Source organism: Stegostoma tigrinum, chromosome 37 (genome assembly GCF_030684315.1).
Source record: "Stegostoma tigrinum isolate sSteTig4 chromosome 37, sSteTig4.hap1, whole genome shotgun sequence".
Classification (NCBI taxonomy): domain Eukaryota; kingdom Metazoa; phylum Chordata; class Chondrichthyes; order Orectolobiformes; family Stegostomatidae; genus Stegostoma; species Stegostoma tigrinum.
This window is the reverse complement of record NC_081390.1, coordinates 20,580,890-20,608,439: the sequence shown is the minus strand read 5'-3', so window position 1 is coordinate 20,608,439 and position 27,550 is coordinate 20,580,890. Positions and strand designations below refer to the sequence as shown.

Here is a 27,550-nt window from a genome sequence, read left to right as displayed (position 1 = left end):
ATCAGAGAGGGGGATGGGGGGAGGGAACTGGAATAAATAGGGAGAGAGGGGGAGGCGGACCGAAGATGGAGAGTAAAGAAGATAGGTGGAGAGGGTGTAGGTGGGGAGGTAGGGAGGGGATAGGTCAGTCCAGGGAAGACGGACAGGTCAAGGAGGTGGGATGAGGTTAGTAGGTAGCTGGGGGTGCGGCTTGGGGTGGGAGGAAGGGATGGGTGAGAGGAAGAACCGGTTAGGGAGGCAGAGACAGGTTGGACTGGTTTTGGGATGCAGTGGGTGGGGGGGAAGAGCTGGGCTGGTTGTGTGGTGCAGTGGGGGGAGGGGATGAACTGGGCTGGTTTAGGGATGCAGTGGGGGAAGGGGAGATTTTGAAACTGGTGAAGTCATTAGGGCAGACCTTTGCAGAAATTCCATCCCTGCAACCCCAGAATGGGATCCATCAATCTAGAGTTATTCATGTATGTCTGATCTGTGAGGGCCCACTGCACATTAGAGTTATTTTTCATTCATTCACTGGATGACAGCATCACTAGCTAGGCCAGCATTTATTGCCCATCCCCAGTTGGAAAGAGCCAACCACATTGCTGTGGGTCTGGAGTCACACGTGGACCAGACCAGGTAAGGATGGCCGCTTCCTTCCCTAAAGGACATTAATAGACTAGATGGGCTTTTCCAACAATTGATAATGGATTCTAGGTCATCATCAGACCCTTAATTTCAGATTTTTTTTTTTAAGATGAATTCATATTCCACCATCTGCCATGGCAGTATTTGAACATGGGTCTCCAGAACATTTCCTGCGTCTCTGAACTAACAGTCCAGTGATAGTACCACTAGGCCATTCAATCAGAGTAGAAAGAATGGCATTGCCCAGATAGGCTGAATGGCCTGCTTCTGTCTGCTTGTTTTAATTCAAATTCAGAAAGAAACATAGGAAATATGCAGTCAAAATGAGGAAAAGAATAATATTATTGAAGATCTACAGCACATCGATGGTTAACAATACTGCCACAGTATACTTACAATTAAACAGCAAAGGAATAGCACAGCTACATCAGAATCAAGGCGTTTATCAGAGAACTGTCTCTAGGAAAATGGCTCAGCTGATTCCGAAGGCAAACGTGATAAATCTTCTTTTCAATACATGGCAAGATCCCCGAGAGCCGAGACCACCCCACTGTCCATCAAGTTTATTTTTTTTTTAAAAACACTGTTGGTTGAGCAAGGATTTCAAGTCCAGTCCTGCCTCCCCCTTTTGATAAGGTCATGGATGATCAGACAATGATCTCTATACCACTTTCCTGCCTGCTGCCCCACTGTCACATCAGCCTTGACTCCCTGTTGATCCAACGTCTATTGAGCTCAGCTACGAACATATACAACAAGGCCATCTCTACTACATTCTGGGGAAGAACATTCCACGCCATCCCTGGAGAAACATTTCCTCCCAATCTCGGTCTTCAATGGAAGAGCCTTAGTTTTCAAGCTAGTTCCTAGCTTCCACAAAAGCAGGGGGGGGGGTCATGGTCTCAGCAAGCCCCTCACAACCATAAGACCTTAAGGCACACGAACAGAAGTAGGCCATTTGCTTGATCGAGTCTGTTCTATCATTCAATAAGATTAGGGCAGATCTGACAATTCTCAACTCAGTTTCCCGGTCTTTTCCCCACAATCCCCGATTCCCTTCCTGATTAGATATCTGTTTATCTCAGCCTTGAATACACTTAATTGTTACTGCCCTCTGCAGAAAACAGTTCCACAGATTTACTGATAATGGGAACTGCAGCCTCCAACCTCATTGTTCCCCAACCCCGCACGGCCCGTTTCTATCTCCTTCCTTCCCAAAATCCACAAACCTGCCTGCCCTGGTCGACCCATCGTCTCAGCCTGCTCCTGCCCCACCGAACTCATCTCCACCTATCTGGACTCCATTTTCTCCCCTTTGGTCCAGGAACTCCCCACCTACATCTGTGACACCACCCACGCCCTCCACCTCCTCCAGGACTTCCAATTCCCTGGCCCCCAACACCTCATCTTCACCACAGACGTCCAGTCCCTATACACCTGCATTCCGCATGCAGATGGCCTCAAGGTCCTCCACTTCTTCCTGTCCCGCAGGCCCGACCAGTCCCCCTCCACCGACACCCTCATCCACCTAGCTGAACTCGTCCTCACCCTCAACAACTTCTCTTTTGACTCCTCCCACTTCCTACAGACTAAGGGGGTGGCCATGGGCACCCGCATGGGCCCCAGCTATGCCTGCCTCTTTGTAGGTTACGTGGAACAGTCCCTCTTCCGCACCTACACAGGCCCCAAACCCCACCTCTTCCTCCGGTACATTGATGACTGTATCGGCGCCGCCTCTTGCTCCCCAGAGGAGCTCGAACAGTTCATCCACTTCACCAACACCTTCCACCCCAACCTTCAGTTCACCTGGGCCATCTCCAGCACATCCCTCACCTTCCTGGACCTCTCAGTCTCCATCTCAGGCAACCAGCTTGTAACTGATGTCCAATTCAAGCCCACCGACTCCCACAGCTACCTAGAATACACCTCCTCCCACGCAACATCCTGCAAAAATTCCATCCGCTATTCCCAATTCCTCCGCCTCCGCCGCATCTGCTCCCACGATAAGACATTCCACTCCCGCACATCCCAGATGTCCAAGTTCTTCAAGGACCGCAACTTTCCCCCCCACAGTGATCGAGAACGCCCTTGACCGCGTCTCCCGTATTTCCCGCAACACATCCCTCACACCCCGCCCCCCCCCCCCACAACCGCCCAAAGAGGATCCCCCTCGTTCTCACACACCACCCTACCAACCTCCGGATACAACGCATCATCCTCCGACACTTCCGCCATTTACAATCCGACCCCACCACTCGACATTTTTCCATCCCCACCCCTGTCTGCTTTCCGGGGAGACCACTCTCTCCGTGACTCCCTTGTTCGCTCCACACTGCCCTCCAACTCCACCACACCCGGCACCTTCCTCTGCAACCGCAGGAAATGCTACACTTGCCCCCACACCTCCTCCCTCACCCCTATCCCAGGCTCCAAGATGACATTCCACATTAAGCAGAGGTTCACCTGCACATCTGCCAATGTGGTATACTGCATCCACTGTACCCGGTGTGGCTTCCTCTACATTGGGGAAACCAAGCGGAGGCTTGGAGACCGCTTTGCGTAACACCTCCGCTCACTTCGCAACAAACAACTGCACCTCCCAGTAGCAAACCATTTCCACTCCCCCTCCCATTCTCTAGATGAGATGTCCGTCATGGGCCTCCTGCAGTGCCACAATGATGCCACCCGAAGGTTGCAGGAACAGCAACTCATATTCCGCCTGGGAACCCTGCAGCCATTTGGTATCAATGTGGACTTCACCAGTTTCAAAATCTCCCCTTCCCCTACTGCATCCCTAAACCAGCCCAGTTCGTCCCCTCCCCCCACTGCACCACACAACCAGCCCAGCTCTTCCCCCCCCCCCCCCCCCAACCACTGCATCCCAAAACCAGTCCAACCTGTCTCTGCCTCCCTAACCGGTTCTTCCTCTCACCATCCCTTCCTCCCACCCCAAGCTGCACCCCCCATCTACCTACTAACCTCATCCCACCTCCTTGACCTGTCCGTCTTCCCTGGACTGACCTATCCCCTCCCTACCTCCCCAACTATACTCTCTCTACCTATCTTCTTTTCTCTCCATCTTCAGTCCACCTCCCCCTCTCTCCCTATTTATTCCAGTTCCCTCTCCCCATCCCCCTCTCTGATGAAGGGTCTAGGCCCGAAACGTCAGCTTTTGTGCTCCTGAGATGCTGCTTGGCCTGCTGTGTTCATCCAGCCTCACATTTTATTATCCACAGATTTACTCCCCAGAGGAATGTGTCCTGTTCATCCCCATCTTAAATGAGTGACTTTTTTCCTGGGATGATGTCCACTGGTCCCAGACCCTCTCTCAAATTCTCTGTGTATAGCCTGGCAAGCCACCGAGAATCCTACACATTTCAATCAGATCACCTCTCATTCTTCTCAACTCCAACGAATACAGGCCCAAACTACTCAACCTCTCCTCATAAGATAGTCCAGGATCATCCCAGGTGAACCTTCTCTGGACTGCCTCCAAAGTCTGTATGTACATCTTCCCCTAGACAAGATGGAACTGTTCACAGTATTCCGGCTGTGGTCTGACGAATGCCTTGTATAGTTTGTGACAATTTTCGATTTTCCTAATCTATTCCCTTTGAAATAAAAAGACCATCATTCCATCTATTATCTGCTGTATTTGAATACGAGCTTGCTAGGAATTTAGGGACAGAGGAGCGTTTTGTGAGCTTTGAAGGAGGATCTTAATCTGTTTCAATCCGATTGCTTCTCAGAGACTCCAATCAGCACAGGTTCAACCTTACTCCAGCAGTGCAAACCCACAAATCAGGCAGACTGCGGTTTACAGAGGCTGAGAGCCTCCCCAGTCAATGGGCTGTTACTACTTACAACGGGGGTAATACGCACAGACGGCAGCTCCGGGACCCAGAAGGGTTAACATAGACGGCAAAAGGCGGGGGGAGTTGCGCTGATACTTACAGCTCTGCCGTGTGAGGGGCATGTCCATTCTCTTCCGGATATTGCCAACAGCACAGGTTCCCTGCAGCATCGGCCATCACACCAAGAGCTCAGTCACTGCAAGACCCACTGTATCTCCAGCTTCTCCTTGCCCTAGCCCCCTGGGGGACAGTCCCCCTCCTCTGTAGCTCTCCAAAAGCAAGGTTTACCAGGGGAGTGGGCTGCCCAGGCAGCTGGTTACACGTTCACATTCTACCTGCGGCTCTCTTTCCTCTCTATCTGTGTCTCTCTCCCTCAATCCACGCTGCTGCCCAACAGCATGAAGGGCTGGAGGCTCGTTTCGGATCCGGACTCTCATGCCTGTTTTAAAAACTGTGACCTTGAAATCCTTCAGATTCCCGAGTGCTTTCGCCCCTCACAGTTGCGCAGAGATCTCCCCCTGGATCCCTCCGAGTTTAAGAGCTCAGATCGACATGTATTTTCTGTCTCTCTGCCAGATCACCTCAGTTAAATTTATTCTCTCTCTCTCTCTCTGTCTCATTTCAGCCTCTCTTTCAATCTGAATGGGAGCTGATACTGTTGCTGCTTCACTGAGCTTCCTTCATGTATGGTTACACCAGACCCCTCCCCAACCCCAGCCCCGTCCCCTCTTGTCCTGAGAGATCCTCAAAACCAAAACACCGAGGCTGCCCTCCTTATCATTTCAATGGGAACTCGCTCCCTTCAGTAATAGGTCAGTGGACCCCGCACCAATCTCGTCACCCACCTCCCAGATCTGTTCTCTCCTTTTCTCTTGTGTCCTCTTTCCCCCACTTTTTTAAAAAAAATCAGATCCTCCTCGCAAAACTTTCCCATACTGTGCGTCCACCTCGCCAGACTGTCAAAAAAAATCTGGTATCAATTCCTCGTTTATTGCAAATATATAGAACACAGAACAGTACAGCACAGAACAGGCCCTTCAGCCCATATACTTCCTTCATTTAAGAAAAAAAATCTGTATCTACGTTCACAGGTACCAAAGCAGTTCTGCGCAGTCTGTGCTTATCAAGAAAAACAAACATTGGAATTTGACTGAGTAAGAAATGCCTTTGGAACTGCAAACAGGATACTCTTCACATACATTAAAGCAACAGTCCTTAAATTGCTCATTCTGTCCTGTTGTAATTCTCCCCTACAGCTTGGCAATGCACAAGCTATATAAATCTCTCTCCCTCTTTCACCTCCCCTTCCCCCACTCTAGTATTACCTTGCCCAACAATCATTCAGCTATAACACTTCTGATCTCTCATATGATCCAAACAGAGCGTGCAGTTGTTCAAAGACTTGGGAGCGATGAGAGAGTGATAATCTTATTGCTGGATAGATTTACTTCAGCTGGTTACAACTCAGACTGAGCCTCTGGGCATTTGAAGACAGTGCTTATGTTCCAACCCAAAAACCCCACCTCCCCCCCCCACCCCATAGTCTGGTACAGTACAGGATTAGGTCAGTCAGCCCATTGAGTATCAGCTGGTCCCTAAGTAGAGAATCCAATTAGTCCCACTTGCTGTTAGCTCAGTTGGTTGGATGGCTGTAGCGTGGTGCCAATCGCATGGGTTCAATTCCCATCACCAACTCCGGTTATCCTGAAGGGTTTTCCATCACAACCTCCTCATCTAAGGAATGGTGGCCCTCAGGTTAAATCACCACCAGCTGCCTCTCTAGAATGAGAGAACTGCCCCATGGCCTGGTAAGACTCTGGTGATTGACTGACTCGTTACCAATAACCGACTCTCCCTCACAACCTGTGCCCCCACCTGAGGCACAGCGACCCTCAGATTAACCCACCACCCAATGAGAGCAGGGTCTCTGTGGCTTTATCTTTTATCTCAGTCTTCGTCCTGCAAAAACCAACAGGCAGAATTTTTCTTATTAAAAAGTTGTCCTGTCATGCTGCAAACATGAGGAGTAGAACAGTCTTTTCCTATACTGCAATACTCAGCAGCAGCAGTATCTACAAGATGCACTACAGAAATTCCACAAAAGTCCTGAGACAGCACCTTCCAAACCCACAACCACATCCATCTGGACAAGGACAGCAGATACATGGGAATACCACCCTCTTCGAATCCCCCCAAGCCAGTCACCATCCTGACTTGGAAATATATTGCCATTCCTTCACTATTGTTTGGTCAAAATCCTGGAATTCCATCCCTCTTGGTATTGAGAGTCAATCTGCAGTACACGGAATGCACACTTCAAGGAAACAGCTCACCACCTCCTTCTCAAAGACAATTAGGGACGGGTGATAAATGCTGGCCAGTCAGTCACGCTCAAATCCCACAAATAAATTTTTAAAAAACTTGTGTAATTCCGTTGATGAGACATCGGCATCACTGCAAGGCAGAATTTGTTGCCCTTCCCTAAAGGCACTTGAATCATGTCACTTGATAGGGCCATTTCAGGGGGCACTTAAGCCTCAAGCACATTGTCTGTGGGTCTGGAGTCACATGTGACCCTAACCAAAAGCGATGGAAGATTTCCTCCTCTAAAGTACACAAGGGAGCCAGATAAAGATAACATAAGTACAGTACAGGAGTCTGAAGTAGAAGCAGAAAGTACTGGAGAAACTCAACAGACCTGGCAGGGTCTGTGGAGAGAGAAACTGTGAACATTTCAAGTCCAACACCATGTTCAGTTCTAAAGAAACCACAGCAGACTTGAAACATTAACTCTGTTCCCCTTTCCACAGACATTGCCGAAGTTTTTTCCAACACCTTCTGTTCTCATAGTGGACTGAATGGTCACCAGTCAACAAGACTGGATTCCAGACTGTATGGACTGAATTTAAATTCCACCAGCTCCATGTGCTGTACTGGTCTACATGCTCCCATAGAAATAACGTGGATTTCTAGTCCAGCGATACTACCACTTCGCCACCATCTCTCAGTCTTCATGTGAGGAAACGTCACATGCCCCCGCCCCCCCGCCGACACCAGTGAGCCCAAGATCTGAGACCCAGAGAGCAATTATTGGTGTTTTATCAAATGTTCCGCCTATTTGCTCCATTGGAATGTCACATACCTTTAGCCTACAAGTAGCAAATCATTAACCAGAGTTTGCAGAATATATTACGCAGAACGTGCGCCTGTGATTTTGTTCTGGCAATCGAAATAATGTTGGGCCCTTGCGAGTGATTTCAAGACAGTTTAATGGGCCTTGTTCTTCTTGTCTTACATAGAGGTTGTTTTGCAAGAGGGGGGTCAGTTGGCTGGATGGCTGAGTTTGTGATGCGAACAGAGTGGGTTCCATTTCCCCCACTGGCTGTGGGTTACCACGTAGGACTCTCCTCAAGAATTTGAAGAATTTGAAATACTTCTATCCAAACTATCCCCACAACCCTGTATGCCACCAGCAAATCAGAAATCTATCACTGTCTGCCTTAAACTGACTCCAAGGCTGAACTTCCACAGCCCACTGTTGTAGAAAATTCCAAATGTTCGCAACACTCCGACTAAAACATTTTCTCCTCATCTCATTCCCAAATGGTTTCAACGGCCTTGGCTTTAAATTGTGTCCCCAGTTCCACACGCTCCACACCCAGGAAACATATCTCACCTGCATCCACAGTGTCTATCCCTTTAATTTGTTTGCAGGTTTCATAAGAAAATGGAACAGGAGTAGGCTATTCAGCATATTGAGCCTGCTCTGCCACTCAATAGGATCATGGCTGATCCAACACTCCTCACATTCGCTTTCCTGCCCTTGCCCATGACCGTTCATTCTCCAAATCATCAAGAATCTATCTATAGATTGTCTCTCATGCTTTGAGGTTATAGAGAATACAGACCCAGTTTGCCCAGTCTCTGTTCCTGGGATGGCAAGACTTTCACATGAACAAGTCTGGTGATACTTCTTTGCCCTCTCTCTATGGGAGAGAGGGTCCTTTCTGAGCTAAGGAGGCCAAAACTGTACACAGTTCTCCATATTTGGGCAGCATATCACACCACTGCCAGTAAAACCGACAATGCACGTACGATGGCACCAAAGTATTGTCCCCTATGGGTGGCATAACTATTATGACTGCCACCATGGTCAGTACTGCAGGCCCCATAATTAGTATTGGTGCCCACATCAGTATTACTAGCACCATGCCCAACATTCCAGGTGCCACAGCCAGTATTATTGGTACCATTCCCAGTATTACTGGCTTGTTAAATTATGCTGGTATACTAGCTCTCAAATACCACTGTGAACTGGGTTTCCATTTGGGCGAAGTTACGGTTTTCATTCTGAGCTCTTGACAGACAGAGAAATGTTCATCGACTTGAGAATCAGAATTCAGTTTTGTAGATGGACTAAGCTAGACAAAAAGCAATTAAAGACTCATCACAAAGCTGTCAGATCAGAGTAAGGCCCGAGTAATGTCCTTTAGGGAACAAAGCCTATTGTTGGCTCCTCTCTGGCTTGTACATGATTTCAATAGCAGTGTCAATAAAGTTCACTCTTCATGTCAACCAAAGTCCTCAGTTATAGGTAGGAGTAGTCACCATAGTCCCTGAAGACAGGGCAGGTCTGTTATTAGAGAAAGACAACTGGTGGTGAGTTTTACCACGAGGGTCACCATGCCTTGTGCGAGGGGAGAGGTTGAGAAGTGAGATCTTCATGGTGGACCTGGTGAAGAGTTGTTATTAAAAGAGGATCACTGTTGACCAAGAGAGATAGGGCACAGGGGCAGTACCACCAGGAAGAGCTGGGAAGAGGGAAGGATTTTAAGCTTGGGGGAAGCCTTTTCAGGACAGAAATTAAGAGAATTTTTTTTCCTCCCAAAGCGCTGTAAGCGTGTATCACCTCTTTGACAGCAAGACTAGGAATAGCTGTCAAATACCAGCCATGCTCACATGCTGGCAATGAACTTTTTTTTAACAAAAGGATTGCCAACCTTACATAATTATATTTCACAACTCGCCGTGCTGAGATCTGGTCTCATCATTTCAAGGAAACGAGTGTAAGATCCGCTACTGAAACTAGCTTCTTTCACCACATGCATTGTACAGACCAGACAACCAAAATGATTAAGACCGTAAGTCATAGGAGCAAGAAGTAGACCATTCAATAAAATCATGATTGACTATGGCCAATTTACCTTTATTTACTTAATTATTCCACCTACCTGCCTTTTCCCTATAACTTACTGATTAAAAGAAGCATGGAAAAATAAAGCGAACAGATGTTTTTATTTCTTTACTCCATCACGGAAGGTGGACGTCACTGAAAAGGCCAGTATTTGTCTCCCGTCCCTAACAACCTTTGAATTGAGTGGTTTTCTACTTTGAAGGTGAACAGGAGAAAACTGATTGGCCCTGACAGGGTGGATGTGGTAAGGATTTTGCTCTTGCGGAGACTGAGGGGACACAGTTTTAAAAGTGAGGGTCATCCTTTGAGGACAGAAACAGGGGGACTTTTTTCCTCCCCCTCCTCAGGAAGTTGTGCAACATTGGAACTCTCAAAGTGAAGACATGGTGGGAGTGGGATCATTGAACATCCTTAAGACTGGGATATTGATTTCATGCCTGACGAGAATCGAAGGTGAACCAGTGGGATTAGATGGGAATGTAGGATGCAAAACATTGACAGATCTGCCATGATCTTACGGAACAGCAGAGCTAGCTTGAGGGGCCAAATGGCCTACTTCTAACCTTAGTTCATATGTATGCACATTGCGGTGGTCTGGGGTCACGTCGCATGTCAGCCAAACCAAGAATGGCAGATTTCCTTTCCTAATTGTATTCAAGACTGGAGATAAACAGATTTTTGATTAGAAAGGGAATCGAGGGTTATGGGGAAAAAGGTGGGAAAGTGAGCTTTATAGATCAGCCATGATCTCACATTGAATGGTGCAGCAGGCTCAATGTGTTGGGTGGCCTACTTTTGCTCCTACATCTTACGAACAGTGAACCAGAAGTATTTTTATAAAAATCAATGATATCACTGCGGTCACCATCACTGAGACTGGCTTTGTTGCAACAAACCACGACACCTCCCAATCGCGAACCACTTCAACTCCCCCTCCCACTCCCTGGATGACATGTCCATCTTGGGCCTCTTCCAGTGTCACAACACCAGGAACTGGAGGAGCAGCACCTCATACTCCAACTTGGAAGTCTGCAACCCAATGGCCTCAATATGGACTTTACTAGCTTCAAAATCTCCCCAACCCCCAGCCTCATCCCAAGACCAACCCTCCCCCTCACACCTGCCTGTCTTCTCTCCCACTTATCTGCTCCTCCCACCTCACTGACCATTCCCCACCACTACCTACCTGCTATTATCATCACAACTACCTTTTCCAGTCCAACTCCCCTCCCCCCCATTTATTTCAGAGTCCCCTTCCCCTGCCCCATTTCTGAAGAAGGGCTCTGACCCGAAACATCAGCTTTCCTGCTCCTCTGATCCTGCCTGGCCTGCTGCGTTCCCCCAGCTGCACGCAGGGGTAGAAGTTAATGATAAATTAGACTGCACAATTTCACAGGCCATTAAAGTGAGTACAATTACTGTAATTTTGTTCATATTACAGCTAGTAAGGCATTGCAGTTATCTCATAAACTTCGTTAAATGTTGCACAACAATTAAAGACATTGATAACATTAAAACCTGTCTAAAATCCAACAGGGGCCCATTGTAAAGGAACTTGATGAAAAGCTGTTTTTGAAATGGTTACGAGTTGAGCAAACAGAGGTGGGGCACAGGGGAATATCACCAACAAGGGCCGTAAAGAGAGAACAGCTTTAAAATTTAGGGACCTCCTTTTCAGGACAGAGATTAAGTGATTTATTCCCCTTCTATGGGGTTGAGAGAATTTGGAATTCTGCCTCAGAAAGCGGTGGAGGTGGGAAGTGGTGGTCGGTGATATTGAGCGTTTTCAGATCGAGCTGGACAAATTCTTAAATAGAACAAAGAACTGCAGATGCTGAAGAGCTGAAACAGACACAGAGAATGCTGGAGTAACTCAGGTCTGTGAAGAGAGAGAGAGAGAGAGAGAGAGAGAGAGAGAGAGAGAGAGAGAGAGAGAGAGAGAGAGAGAGAGAGAGAGAGAGAGAGAGAGAGAGAGAGAGAGAGAGAGAGAGAGAGACAGACAGACAGACAGACAGACAGACAGACAGACAGAGTTAACATTTTGAGTCCAGTGACCCTTCTTCAACAAGTATTTTTAACTCTTGACTTTTCTCTCCATTTGGTACAAGTCTCCCTCTGGGGTTTATGTACAATAAAAACAAAATAACAAGGATAGGTTGCTCAGTTGCTGGGTGAGGTGGACTATCGATGTCACGGCAAGCAATCTTTCAGCGATGACTCACTGGGTCAAGGGGACGGGGGTGGTTCTTGGGATCACTGAGAATGGCACAGGGGGTCTCTCAGGTATTAGTGTGTCTCCAATGTGACACCCTTGTCCATTGTATTTTACAGCAAGAGAATCATCTCTGGCGGGCATCAGTAAACCTCAAAATGCCAGGAATGACTGGCAAGTCAGTTGGGCCCAGTACTACAACAGCAGCAATAACTTGTGGTGCTTTTTTAAAAAAAAAGCACATACGTCTAACACTGTACAGGGACCGAAGGCCCTGCAAGAGAATATGGGCAGATGGGTATTCCAGAGTCGGCAGAGATGCAATGTATATCAGGGACACATGAGACCAGAGATGGAGAAGCACTTTATTAGAAGGTTACTGGACCTGAGGAGATGGGGTTGGGAGGGTTTTCTGAGAGGCCATGAAAGAATTTTAAAAACCTTTTTTTCCCTGCAGTGACAAAAATGGTTTTTTCCCCAGTCTACAGCGTGAACTCAGGAACTCAACACCGTGCCAGATTTAAAGAGGCTTGTGGCCTACCTTGAGGTATAGTCTGACTTTGGTTCATCACCTCCAACCACAAGCAACCTTTTGAGCAGGTTGTCCTCGGCGTACAGCTGGGACCTGGTGAGAATGTTCTCGGATTTACTGTAGCCCACCATTGTATTGACTCCCAGCTTCCTGTCTGCTCTGGTTGTCTTACACCTGGGGCTGTCTGGCCAATCAGAGTCCTTGGCTGAGTTCACGCAGCACTCACCATCAGTACTTGACCATGACACAAACTCCTCCTCAATCAGTTGGGCGTTCTCTTTAATCTGGTCCTGGATTTTGGAGGTCAGGCTTGGGAAGTCAAAGGTGAAATAATTCCCATGGTTCTTTTTGGGAGAAGGCAGGGTTTCCACAGAGTCTAGGCTGGTATAAGAGGTGCCCTTGGCACGGTGGGACTCCAGGATTGATTCGAATTGCTTGCTGAAGCTGTCAGTGCCTTCTTCAGAGAGGCTTCGTGCAAAATGAATTGAAGCAACTGGTGGAGGCAGATTCTTCACCTCTACCTCTGGTGACCTGCAGGTGGAGAATCTGGGTGGAATAAAATAGTACAGGACATTACTGAGACCATACTAGAGTGTTGGGAATGGTTTCTTTAACAAGAGAGAGTGTTATTTGATTTGGAGGCAGTTCAGTGAAGATTTGCTTGGCTGATTCCTGGGTGAAGAGGTTTATCTTACTAAGAACACAAGAACTAGGAGTAGTAGAAGACCACTCAGCCCATTAAATCTGTTCTGTCATTCAATACAATCATACAGTCAATCTCATCTCAGCCTCAACTCCAATTTTCCTGCCCGCTCGCCATAAACTTTCAACTCATTATTTATCTCCACCTTATTTTATGGAGTGTCCTACCATTGACCGCACTCAGAGAAACAATTTCTCCTCATCTGTTTTCAATCTTCTTCCCCATATCCTAAAGCTATGACCTATTGTTACAGATTTCCCCACAGACAGAACATCCTCTCAACTTCTACTTTGTCAATCCCCTGTAGCATCGTACAGACCAGAGTTAGATCACCTCTTATTTATCTAAACTTGGCCTAAACTGCTCAACTCTCCTCAGAAGACAAGCTTTCCATCTCTGGAATTAATCTAGACAATCCATAAGACAGGGTGTAGTAGTTTGGGCCTACATTTAGAGTCAGAGATGTACTGCACCAAAACAGACCCTTCGGTCCAACTCATCCCTGCCAACCAGATATCCTAAATTATTCTAGTCCCATTTGCCAACATTTGGCTCATATCCCTCTAAACCCGTGATCAGAGATAACGGGAACTGCAGATGCTGGAGAATCCGAGATAAACAACGTGTGAAGCTGGATGAACACAGCAGGCCAAGCAGCATCTCAGGAGCACAAAAGCTGATGGATGAAGGGTCTAGGCCCTGCTGTGTTCATCCAGCTACACATTTGGTTATCCCTCTAAACCCTTCCTATTCATGTACCCATCCAGGTGCCTTTTAAGTGTTGTAATTGTACCAACTCCAACACTTCCACCACCAGCTCATTCCACACACACACACACACACCACCCTCTGCATGAAAAAGTTGACCCTTAGGTCCCTTTTAAATCTTTCCTCTCTCTTCCTAAACCTACGCCCTCTAGTTTAGGATTCCCCCAGCCCACGGAAAAGACCTTGTCTATTCACCCTATCCACTTCCCTCACAATTTTATAAACCTCTGTAAAAGGTCACCCCCTCAGCCTCCAACACTCCAGGGAAAATAGCCCCAGCCTATTCAGCCCCTCCCTATAGCTCCAACCCTGGCAACATCCTTGTAAATCTTTTCTGAACCCTTTCAAGTTTTACAACATCCTTCCTATAGCCAGGAGACCAGAATTGCACACAGTATTCCAAAAGTGACCTAACCAACATCAGCCTCAATAAGGCCTTCCAACTCCTGAACTCAATGTGCTGACCAAGAATACCAAACGCCTTCTTCACTATACTACTTATTTGCAACTCCACTTTCAAGGAACTAGGAACATGCACCCCGAGGCTCTGTTCAGCCACACTCCCAGCACCTTACCATTAAATGTATAAGTCCTGCCCTGATTTGCCTTTCCAAAATGCAGCACCTCACATTTATCTAAATTAAACTCCATCTGCCACTCCTTGGCCCATTGACCCATCTGGTCAAGATCCCATTATACTCGGAGATAACTTTCTTGACTGTCAACTATACTGTCAATTTTGGTGTCATCTGCAAACTTATTAACCGTACCTGCTATGCTCGCATCCAAAACATTTAAAACAAATGAATGAAGTGTTAATCCTTGTGGTACACTGCTGGTCAGAGGCCTCCAGTCTGAGAAACAACCCTCCACCATCACCCTCTGTCTCCTACTTTGAAGCCAAATGGCTAGCTCTCCCTGTATTCCGTGTGACCTAACCTCTCAACTTCTACTTAGTCAATCCCCTGTAGCATCTTACAGGCCCGAATTAGATCACCTCTTATTTATCTAAACTTGAACAGAGAATACCATGAGGAACCTTGTCGAACGCCTTATTGAAACCTTATATGGATCATGCTCACCACTCTGCCTCATTAATCTTCTGTTACTACTTCAAAAAACTAAAATTAAGTCAGTGAGACTTGGTTTTTCACACACAAAGCCATTTCGACTATCCCTAATCAGTCCTTGCCTTTCCAAAACCTGTAAGTCATGTCCCTCAGGATTCCCTCCAACAAGTCGTCTACCACTGAAGTCAGGCTCATCGGTCTATAATTCCCCGGCTTTTCCTTATCGCCTTTCTCATATAGTGGAGTTTGGAAGAATGTACATTGAAGTAATAGGTACATTTTAGGATTCTGAAGGAACTAGACACGATAGACGCTGGGAGGACTTTCTTCCCCCCCGATGGAAGAATCTAGAACAGAGGCGGAACTTCAAAATGATGTCTCTTCCATTGAAGACAGAGATAAGAAATAAGTAGAAGCAGCAGTGGATCACAGTGTCTTAAGCAGTGTTCCCTACAAGCAGTGTGCACTCAAGCTGTAGGTGCTCGGCGTTCTGCGCATGGGAGTCGTTTTCTTAATAAATTTCAAAAATGCACTTTATTCATAAAAGCATATTTATATAGTATATATACACACATAGACACAAATGCACTGAAGTTTGACTCTATACAAAACAAAAAGGCATCTCTTACATGAGCCAGGCTATATTTATATGCATTTGAGGCACCAGGAGGTTCCAACAACTGAACAAACCTCCATTCAGCAGGATAGCCTCAGGAGGGTGGTCTTTCCCCACTGCACCTTTCGTGGCAGCTGCCCCAAGCTTTAGTGCGTCCCCCAGCACGTAGTCCTGGACCTTGGAATGTGCCAGTCTGCAACACTCAGTTGGGATCAACTCCTTTCTCTGGAAAACCAACAGGTTTTGGGGCACACAGGGACCTTACAGGTCTGCACAGAAGGAAACAACATTAAAGGGAACACTGCTCTCAAGCCTGCCTCTACCAAGGTCGTGGTGATCTGCTCAAGGCCTCAACCTTTCTTTCATGGCAGCTCCTCATTGCTCTCAAATCCCAGGTATTCCAAAAATCCACCCACCTTCTCTTTAAACAACCTAGCACCCCCCTCCCCCACCCCCGGCCACAGCTCTCTGGGTAGAGAATTCCAGACATATCCTCTAGCAGTTGAAATTCTTGTGTGTCTCAGTTTTAAACGAGTGGCCCTTTATTCTGTAACTGTGTTCCCTTGCTCAAGGCTCCCCAACTAATGGGAAAATATCTTCCCAATGTCGAGAGATAAAGTCCCTCCCCCGCTTTCCGAGGGTTAATAATCTTTGGAACTCCCCATCCTACGCAGCAGTCAAGGCTGAATTAGCTAGATTTTTGATCTACAAAAGGAGTGAAGGATTATGGTACTGACAACAAAATGGTGGTTAAGACAAGTACCTGATCAGTCTTGATCCTACTGAACGTCCAAAAATAAAAAATTGATGGTCCAAACGACCAACTCCTGCCTCTAATGTTCTGATACAGCACTGCAGGAGGCTAGTTAGCCCACTGTATCTGTTCCAGTCATTCAAAAGAGCCATCAAATCAGCCCCACTTCCCATGAAATTTGTCCACATTTTTTCTTTTCCTCCCCCGCCCCATCCAAACACCTTTTGATAAAGTTAGCACCTGCGACAGTTCAGCTGGTAGAGTGGAGGACTGTTGTGGACTAGTTACTAGTCATCCTTAGGTGGCTGGTTCGATTCCAGCTCGAAGGACGTGTCTTTGGGGATCAGTAGCTAGCAATGCTGCCTCACAGCGCCAGTGGCCCGGTTCAATTCCACCCTCGGGCGACTGTCTCTGTGAAGTTTGAGCATTCTCCCCGAGTCCCCGGGGGGTTCCTCCTAGCGCTCCGGTTTCCTCTCTGTCCAAAGATGTGCAAGCCAGGTGGATTGGCCATGCTAAATTGCCCGTAAGTGTTCAGGGATGTGTAGATGAGGTTGGTTATGAGGGGATGGGTCTGGTTGGGATGCTGAGGATCAGTGTGGACTTGTTGGGCTGAAGGGCCTGTTTCCACATTGTGGAGATTCTATGATACTCTTCACTCTGTTGACACCACCCTATCAGGTAATGCATCCCATCACAGCTCAGTGGTGAAAAGAAATTCTCCGCATGTTCCTTCTGTATCTTCCACCAATTGCATCAAAACTCTTGCCCCTTTTGTCGCTGACCCACTTCCTGTCTGTGAGAATTCTATCAAAATCCTTCGCACTTTTGGAAACATCACAGTGACACCTTCAACAATTCTCAGTAATCAAACTGAATTAACTTTATTGTCATGTGTACTGAAACAAGGTATTGTAAGATGTTTGCGGTTGCTACATTACAGCACCAACTTAGGTCTAAAAGGTGCTCAGGTAGCGATACCCAAGATCGAATTCTTAGGAAACAAAAAAAAAAATTAGAAGAGGACTATAAAGGAAAAAAATTCCAACAAAGAACAAGAAAGGTTTTCAGCTATTGAATAGTTGCACAGGCAGGTCAGGGGTCTTCAGCCCTTTTTTTTCATTTTTTTTTTAAAACTTCAATTGCCATTATGTTAGACATGTAAGCAACATCATTCACCAAAAAACAATTACTGGAATCACAGTCCAGCCTGTGCGATGATGCAGCAGGATAAGTTGGTGTAATACAAAGGAACATCAGCAGAGGGAGTGCTCAGTCCAGTTAAAGAGCTGCCAAAGGCACTGATGCTGAAAATCTGAAATGTAAATAGAAAATGCTGGAAAACATTTGAAGGAAGATAGCTGAAGTGTCTATGGAGAGAGGAAAGGATGAAACAGTGAAAGGAGAGAGGTATGTAAAAACGGAGAGACGCACCTTTCAAAGCCATAACCATTTCCATCTGGAAAGACAAGGGCAACAGAAATATGGGAACACCATGCCCTGCATGTTCCCCTCCAAGCTGCTCACCAAGCTGACTTGGAAATATTTCACTGTTCCTCCACTGGCACCAGGTCAAAATCCTGGAACTCCTTCCCTTATGGCATTCTGAATCTACCCACAGGTTCAAGAAGCCACCAACTTGTCAAGGGCAGTTTGCGTCAGGCAATAAATGCTGACCAACCCAGTAAGGCCCTTGTCCCAACGCTGAATGCAACCTCTTTTTGAAAAGAGAAGGTGAGATGCGGGCAACTAAGTATTGGACTAAAACAGTAGAAATCCATCTCTGGGAGTTATAAACAAGAGAAATCAAGGATGATTCTAAAAGATTTCCAATGTGCAAGATTATGTTCACGGGTTACATAACCATGAAGATGGATTTGATGCGGTCAAATTCACAAAACCATGAGAAACAGAAACAGAAGTGGACCATTCAGCCCCTCAAGCCTGCTCTGCCATTCAAGGTGATCATATGGTGGTCTCAGCTCCACCTTCACACCTGACCCTTAGCCTTTGGTTTCCTGGTTGATCAAGAATTGAGCCTTGAATATATTCATTGACCTAGACATCTCTCAATATGTAGAACAGAATTCCACATGCAACCTTCAGGAGAAAAAATTTCTCTACCTTATGGATCGAAGAGAATTATACCTTTGTCGCATGGAGGTTGGTTAGCTCAGTTGGGTGGACAGCTAGTTTGCAATTCAGAGTGATACCAACTGCATGGGCTCAAATCCCATACTGACTGAAGGACTCCCCTTCATAGAATCATCATATAATCTCTACAGTGTGTAAACAGGCCCTTCGTCCCAACAAGTCCACACCAAGCCTCAGAGCATCCCCCATAACCCACTTAATCTACACATCCCAAACTCTACACTCACCTAACCTGCACATCTATGGACTGTGGGAGGAAACCAGAGCACAAAGAGGAAACCCACGCAGACACAGGGAGAATATGCAAACTCCACACAGTCGCCAGAGGCTGGAATCGAACCCGGGTCCCTGGCGCTGTGAAGCTACAGTGCTAACCACTGAGCCACCGTGCCACCCAAACCCCTTCTCAACCTCTCCCTTGCCAGAGGTGTGGTGATCCTCCGATTAAACCAGCACTGGTGTCTCACTTAGAGAGCAGCCCTGTTGCCTGGTATGATGGCTTTACTGTAGCTAACTACTGAGCATATCCATAAAGAGCCATGTTATAGTGACATCAGATCACCAAACAGGGGACAAGAACAGAAATTGTTTTCTCAGAACAGCTCTGATGCAGTCACCAGACTCGAAATGTTAGAGATAATGGGAACTGCAGATGCTGGAGAATCCAAATTAATAAAATGTGAGGCTGGATGAACACAGCAGGCCAAGCAGCATCTCAGGAGCACAAAAGCTGACGTTTCGGGCCTAGACCCACCCAGAAACGTCAGCTTTTGTGCTCCTGAGATGCTGCTCGGCCTGCTGTGTTCATCCAGCCTCACATTTTATTATCTTGGAGACTCGAAATGTTAACTGTTTCTCTCTCCACAGATGCTGCCAGACCTGCTGAGTTTCACTTTCAGTTTTTGTTTCTAGCATTGACAGTTACTTGTTTTAATCGCAAGGAAGGGCAGTGTGTGGTGATCAGTGAGGTACTCCCTTTGTGTGGCGTTATCTTCAATAAAGCCAGTTGATGCTCATTCTCAAGAGAGTGTAGACATTGCATTACTACACATCTGAGTCATAAATGGGACTCCCTTTATTTTTAAACTGTGCACCCTCGTTCTAGATTCTCCCGAGAGGGGAAGTAACCCCTGGGTTACACTATCAATGCCCTTCAGAAAACTGCTGAAAGAAAAAAAAGACAGATTTCGTTGAAGATTTTCATCATGTACTCATCAGCACAATTCACACGAATACCAATTTAATAATTTACTTTATTCAGTTACTTAATGTCAATTTAAGGTGAAATTTATGCTGAATGAGGGAACAGAACTGATTGATAATATAATATTATTCATTTAGCTTGATACCGTAAATTGACTTGCATGCAAATTGCTCTGATGAGTCAAGATGAAAAGCTTCAACAAAATCACTGTCGGCTGGATATCAAAAAATAAGAGGTCAGAAGACAGGATGGAAATAAAATGCTTGGTGATGTGTTGCAATAATAACAGTCTCTCGCTCTTTCTCAATGTCAGCAAAACAAAAGAACTGATCATCGACTTCAGGAAGAAAGGAGGAGGACACACCCTTATCTACATCAATGGACGTGGAGAGGGTTGACAGCAATTTCCTAGGAGTGACAATAGCCAAAATCTGTCCTGGACCTCCACGTAGATGCAATGGTTAAGGCGGCATAAGCACGCCTCTTATCCATAAGAACACTCACCACCTTTTACAGATGCACCACAGAAAGGTGCATAATGGCTTGGTCATGTTACTGCTCTGCCCAGGACTGTAAGAGACTACAGAAGGTTGTGTACACATCCCAGATCATCTATGGACTCCATTTACACTTCTCATTGCTGCAAAAGGTTGCCAAAGACCCCTCTCACCTCAGGCAGACAATATAGAAGTTTGAACACACACACACACCCCAACAGGTTCAAGAACAGTTTCTTCCCTGCTGTTATTAGACTACTGTATGGACCTCTCGGATTTCAAATCTAATGTTAATCTTGCTTTTGTGCACCTTCTGTGCAGCAGTAACCTTGTATGCCTCGTTCTGTCTAAGCACCCTATGATCTGTATGTCCTTGTATGTTATGTACTGCCTGCACTACTCAAACTTTTCACTGTACTTTTGTACTTGTGACAACAATCAAATGTGACTTTTTTTTAAAAAAGCATGTACAAATTTTGTGTCAGACCAAACAACTGCTTTTGTTTCAATAAGATCATCTTTCATTCTTTCAAACCCCAGAAGAATATAGCAGCAAACTGCTCTATTTTTCCTGATAAGATAGAGCCATTCATCCAAGGAATCCTAGAGGAGTGAACCTTCTCTACACTATTCCCAATGCAATTGTTATGTAAAAGAAACCAACACCATAGACGAATTTTGCACTAGTAAGACTTAGTAAAACTAGGCCATTTCTGGTTGGTTATCTGTCAATAGCTACTTTGAAACAAACTCCCAGATCAACTGGCTGACCCAACTTGTTAGCAGCTATAATACATAGTACATGTTAACTTTATTCACGTTGGAACAGGGAACTCCCAACTGTCGATAAATAACCAAAATTACTCATCACAAACTTGGAGTGTTATTTGGAGCATTCCTGACAATCACAGGTTAGTGTGTTAATAGGACCCCCAGAACACACAGCACTCCTCTGGAATGCGCTGTGGTATTTCAAATGATTAAACAGTGTCATACAAATGCGAGAGATAGTAAGAACTGAAGGTGCTGGAGAATCGGAGAGAACAAGGCGCAGAGCTGGATGAACACAGCAGGCCAAGCAGCAGAAAGGCTGATGTTTCGGGTCTAAACCCTTACTGCTGTGTTCATCCAGCTCAACATGTTGTTATCTCATACAAATGCAAGTTGTTTTCGTTGGAGCCAAGTTCTTTAAGATGCTGCACCTGCAAAACAATTATGTATTTTACTGGAACATCTAATATTCCATCTAATATATCTTGAGATAGTTGTGTCCCTCTTCTGTAACTGCATTTGTTGCTAGAGAGTTGGGGGACACCATCATACAAAGTGATTGTGGCTACTAACTCCTGAAGCTGATGAGAGAAATAAATGCAGAAAGCCCGAGAGAAACTCAGCAGGACTGGCAGCATTGTGAAGAGATAGGGAGGAAAACGAGTTAACATTTTGAGTCCAATATGACTCCTCTTCGGATCTCTTGGCGCTGAAGAGGAGCCATATTGGACTTGAAACATTAGAGAGATATCTCTCTCTCTCTCTCTGTCTCTCTTCCCCACTCCCCACCACCCCTCGACTAGACATTGTCAGACTTGCCAAGTTTCTCCAGAATTTTGTTTAATCTTACATCCTCCAGAATACGCAACATTCTGCTTTCATTATTGCAAGAGGAGATACATCGTGTCACACTTTGGGAATCTCTTCCTAACTCCTTCCTGACCCACAAATTCCTTCCCTAACCCCTATTACAGCCAAACCTTCAGGCACCATTTAACTCTAACTTTTCACACGCCAACTGATTAGTCCGTTTTGAATGGGTCACCTTCTTAAAACGGGTAGAGGCAAAGGCCTAGTGGTATTATTGCTGGACTGTTAACCCCAAAACCCACATAATGTTCTGGAATTTCAATTCAATTAATATCTGAAATTAAAAATCTAATGATGGCCATGAATCCATTGCCAATTGTCAGGGGAAAAAACTCAATGTCCCTTCGGGAAGGACACTGCCACTCTTACTCGGTCTGACCTACATGTGACTCCAAACCCACGGCAATGTGACTGGCCCTTAATTATCCAGAAGGGCAATTAAGGATGGGCAATAAATGCAGCCTGGCCAGTGCTGTCCCTCACTCCATGAATGAATAAAGAGAAAAAAAAGTCGCTGCTGTTGTAGATTCACAATTCAACAATCTGACTGGATACAAGCTTAAAAGTAGGAGATCACTGACTCGTGATTAGCATTGTGGAGTATAAGGACACAGGGGCTATGCTGCAGTTATACAACACCCTGGTTAGACTCCACTTGGAGTATTGAGAGCAGAGCCGGGCACCATATCTTAGGAAGGATAGAACGGCTTTGGCAGCAAGTACAACAGGTTTAAAAGAATGATACCTGAACTTCAGGGGGTTAGGTTACGAGAAGAGATTATACAAATTAAGCCCTTTATTCTCAAGGACTTGGAAGGTTAAGCAGTGATCTGATTGAATTCCTCAAGACATTAACAGGAAAGGACAGGGTAGAGAAAGATAAACCATTTCGAAAAGGTTAGAAATTCTAGAACTAGAAAAGATATCTGAGAATGAGTGCCAGACTGTTCAGGAGAGATGTTAGGAAGCACTTCTACACACAAACAGTGGCATTTTTGCTTTTATTCAAATCACACAGGGTCTTAACATCACTGGCCAGGCCAGAATTTATCATCCATCCCTAATTGCCCAGAGGGCATTTGAGTGAACCAAATTGCTGTAGGTCTAGAGCTATGTGTCGTCCAGATTGGGTAAGGATAGCAGATTTCCCTCCCTAAAAGGGGGTTAGTGAACCAGATGGGTTTTTACAACAATCAGCAATAGTTTCATGGTCATCATTAAACTTTCAATCCCAAATTTATTTCTTTTACTGAATTTAAATTCCACCACCAACCACTACAGGATTTGAGCCTGTGTTCCCAGAACATTAGCTGAGTTCCTGGATTAATAGATTCATGATAATACCACCAGGTCAGGCAGTGGCTTGGACATCCCCTCCACAAAGTGACAGTTGATTCTAGCTCAGCTGTTAGTTTTAACAGCAACATAGATACAACTTTGTAAAGCAAAGGTATTAAAGGATATGGGCTACAGATCAAACGTGATTTTATTAAACAGCAAACAGGCTTCAGGAGCTAATCCTTCTGCTCCTCTGTTCATTCTGCAGTATGGTAATTAACATTTGACGTCCCATAGAACAGTATATCTAAACAGTCAATGGTATGCTTTTGCCTTTTTAATGCATGTAGTTTATGTACTTTTGGAGGAATCAGCCTGCTCATTACAACCTCATAGCCGTGTAATAATAACTAGGCTCATGTATAATAGTTCTAGTGAACAGCTCACTGATAGCTGAACTATTTGATTGTCTGACCTTGCTTTTTCACTGTTAATAATTATTAACTTCAGAACTGAGCATTTCCCAGTAGTGCTGTTTAGCTGCTTTAGAAAGTACAAAAGCCACATTTGCACGTGACACTGAAATAGGACTCATTCCAAACAGGAGGGCTTTGCCTTACGGAGAGAGATTGAGCAGTTTAGGCCTATACCGTCGGTAGTTCAGACAGATGAGAGGAGATCTAATTGTGGTGAATAAGATGCTAAAGAGGATTGACAAAGTAGATGTAGAGAGCACGTTCTCTCTTGTGGGGGCAATCTAGAAGGAGGAGAGGTCGTAGTTTTAGGATCAGGAGTAGCAGATATAATACAGAGATGAGGAGGAATTATTTTTCTCAGAGTCACGATTCTATGGAATTCAGCCCTCCACAGAGACAGCGTGGTGGATGCTGGGACACTGAATACATTTAAAAGGAGAAGGTAGACTTTTTTTTTTAAAATAAGTAAATGGTTGAAGGATCATGGGAAGCAGGCAGTAAAGTGGAGTTGAGGCCAAGATGACAACACAGGAACGTATCAAATGGAACAGGCTTGAATGGCCCATTCTGGCTCCTAGTTCTCATGTTACTAAATCGTAGACTAGGACTTGAACCTGGAGCCTTCAGACTCCGAGCAGGAGGTGTGAAGCCTAACCGGCCACTCTGGCTGTCGCCAAAGCTGGACATCCAAGGTGCTGAGAGTCTGATGTGATTTGAACACAATATGGAGTCAGGCATGTTACCACTGTGCCTTGGACTCGGTCAATCTCTCTTTATATGTGTTCAAGCTACTTAATCAATAATTTCTACTTGGCTGTCCTTAGCAATAACATTAACCAATGCATGTAACACACTATTACTGCTGGAGACGAGAGCAGGCACCATACAAAGCTGCATGGAAAATGGGCCGCTGGACTTGAAACATGAACTCTGCTTTCTCTCCACAGATACTGCCAGACCTGCAGTGTTTCTCCAGCAATTTCTGTTTTTGTTTCATGGTACAGAGTGATTCCAGTCACTAATTCCAGAAGCATCTGCTGTTGGCAGAAACAAACAGAGAATGCTGGAGAAACTCAGCAGGTCTAGCAACATCTGTGCAGAACAAGATAAGTAAGGGTGATGCTTCAAGTCTGATCTGGCTGTCATGCATTCAGAATGGATTACCTCTCTTCAGCAGCAGAGGACATTTCGGAGAACACATCACCCTCAGCAGCTTTTGATTGCTCTTCTCTGCATTCCCCATGATTCCCAGTGGTCCCATCTTGCCTGAAGCTTCCTGAAGGAATGGGAGGGTCTATCCTAACAGTACCAACTGTCGAATTTGGGTAGTGAGGACTGTCAGACTCGTGTGCAGTGGTTATATTGTAATCTGCCATGACTTCATCCAGGTTGGTCTCCTGGTAACGCCTGATGGGCACAGCGTCTAGATCCGTCTCAGAGTACTTCATCGCTCGAGGGTGGTCTTTTGCTTTGGAATCCGTGGAAGTCCCATTTGACAAAGGTGCACTCGGATCATTAACTACCTTGGCTGAGCCTTGACTGACCAAGCCCAGTTGTACCTCGAGATACCCATTGGCCAAGGCTCCCTGGTATTTGGTCTCCACTGTCTCCCTGGTTATGGTGTTGTCCGGATTCACCGGCACCTGCCGGATTTTAGAGTCACCTGCAAAAGCAGGCAACAGATTGTTAGGAGCTGAACACTGCCGAGTTCAGTGTTGGAGGCAAGTAGCTCTACAGTGACCGCGCAAGCCCAAAATAACACCCATTTCACATTGTACAGGATACACTGCCAAAGTGGATAATATTGGAACACTCCAACACTTGTACTAGGACACACACAGACGAGTGCAAGTCAGGCAACTAACCACTCACACACGTGGCCGTAGCCACGGAAGGAATGTTTGTGCAGCAACCTACAAACCCTTCCATTACACAAAAGATAGATACAGTACTAAAGCAGGCCATACTGCCCACTAATGCCCTTTCGGGAGAGAAATCTGCCATCCTTACCTGGTCTGGCCTACATGTGACTCCAGACCCACAGCAACATGGTTGACTCTTAACAGCCCTCTGGGCAATTAGGGATGGGCCATAAACATTCTAGCCAGTGATGCCCTCATCCCGTGAATGAGCACAACTTAATCTGTGCTAGCATTTATGCTTCACACGCACAGGGAAAATGGTGTGAAACTTGAAAAAGAGTGCAGGAGAGATTTACAAGGATGTTGCCAGGGTCAGAGTGTTTGAGCTACAGGGAGAGACTGAATGGGCTGGGACTATTTTTCCTGCAGTGTTTGAGGCTGATGGGTGACCTTACAGAGGATTATAAAATCATGAGGGACACGGATAGGGTGAATAGACAAGGTCTTCTCCCTAAGGTGGAGGGCAAAACTAGAGGGGCATGGGGGGGGGGGGGGGGGGGGTGCGGGGAGGAAGAGAAGAAAGAAGTAGATATAAAAAGGGAACAAGGGGCAACTTTTTCTACGCAGAATGAAATGAGCTGACGGAAGTGGAGTTAGCTGCCAGAGGAAGTGGTGGAGGCAGGTACAATTATAACATTTAAAAAAGGAATCTGGATGGGTAGATGAATAGGAAGGGCTTAGAGGGATATGAGCCAAAAGCTGGCAAATGGGACTAGATTAATTTGGGACATCGGGTCTGCGTAGACAAATTGGACCTAAGGGCCTGTCTCCATGCTGTACTTCTCTATGACTGTATACCGTACTCCAGAGGGGGAAAAATAATCAGTTCAAATAAAAAAATCATACATTAAAATGAGCATATTGGTCAAATTGGACTTGAGTGGAAACAAACGAGATGAGACCAATGTCTAAATTACCAGTTTTACTGTTTTTTTCTCTCTTCCCTTCACCTCCCTGCTCTCCCCCCGCCCTGCAGGAGGTCTCATCCATCTACACTATTCCTCACTTAACACATCACCGTAGCAATACACCTGAGCGCACTTTACTTCAATGTGATCCTTTACAGCTAGCCTGCCTATATCATATGCACCAGTACAGATTTTGCAGTTTACCTTTATCCTCAGGGATCTGTGGCTCTGATGTTCCGTAAAAGAATTCCCGCCTGGCTTTTGCAATCCGCTGTGCACGTTCAGAATGTTCCCCAACCAGCATGCAAGGCTCAGCCTTCAAGATAAAATGATTAAAGAGCTTAGTGTTCATCTCCGAGATCCAACATGCTGGTTGAGAACTGAGAGCTGATTGCTGCTTTTTGAGATTTCTCGAAGTTTGACAGGTAGTCAGTGGGCCCTGGGGTTAACTGCGGAAATCTGTATTTCCTCCTGAAACCGAATTAATACAAGTGACCTCTCAGCTCAGCTTATTGTGTCTGGCCCATTGTGAGAAGCTGGAAAACTGACTCCATACAGTGGATTTGTACCGTCAGCCAAAGAATACAGCAGGACACTGCGGTTTCAATTTTCATTTTCAACAACAGCTTCTTGCATTTTCCTAGAATCTTTAACATGATTTTTAAAAACTCCCAAGGGAACACAAAGAACACTGAAGTCCAGTCACAAGAGCAGATGACGTGGCATGGGATTTTTTCCGCATCCTATCTGTCTAAAGTGAAGTGCCTGGAATTAGGCACATGTTGCAGCGTTTTATAACATTCATCACAACTTCTGTGTTTTCATATTCTGTGCCCCTGATTGTAAAGCTTATATGCCTCCTTTCCCAACCTACACTGGCAGTTTCAATTATCTGTGCATAATAACTCCTTGATATCTAGCTACTGCACCCCTTTCAGAACTATTATTTTTTCCAAAATCTTTCTGCCGTCATTACTCCCAAAGTGAATCACTTTACAGTCCTCTGTATTAAACTTCACCTGCCACTCGTCTGCCCACTTGATGTTTATCACTATCCCCTTCACAGATCAAAATAATCAAGCGTTCTGCCATCTACAAACTTTCAAGATGTTCCCTGGGCATCAGGTCTAACTCATTTGGTTATTT

At 45.7% G+C, this 27,550-nt stretch overlaps 1 protein-coding gene across 13 annotated transcripts in view; it reads right to left on the bottom strand.

Moving 5' to 3' along the window:
• The window catches only part of LOC125467477 (PH and SEC7 domain-containing protein 1-like), a 193,198-nt gene that overhangs the window by 92,227 nt on the left and 73,421 nt on the right, over positions 1 to 27,550 (bottom strand). For 7 of the 13 annotated variants that reach the window (XM_048563337.2, XM_059640393.1, XM_048563335.2 and 4 more), the window contains 3 exons: positions 26,609 to 26,720; positions 24,739 to 25,237; positions 12,426 to 12,962 (listed from right to left, as the gene is read on the bottom strand). In XM_048563337.2, coding sequence (XP_048419294.2) covers positions 12,426 to 12,962; positions 24,739 to 25,237; positions 26,609 to 26,720 — 1,148 coding nt within the window. Of the gene's footprint in view, positions 1 to 1,020; positions 2,118 to 4,578; positions 5,168 to 12,425; positions 12,963 to 24,738; positions 25,238 to 26,608; positions 26,721 to 27,550 lie in introns of those variants that run through there. The other 6 variants (XM_048563340.2, XM_059640394.1, XM_048563344.2 and 3 more) reach the window with 4 other exon arrangements.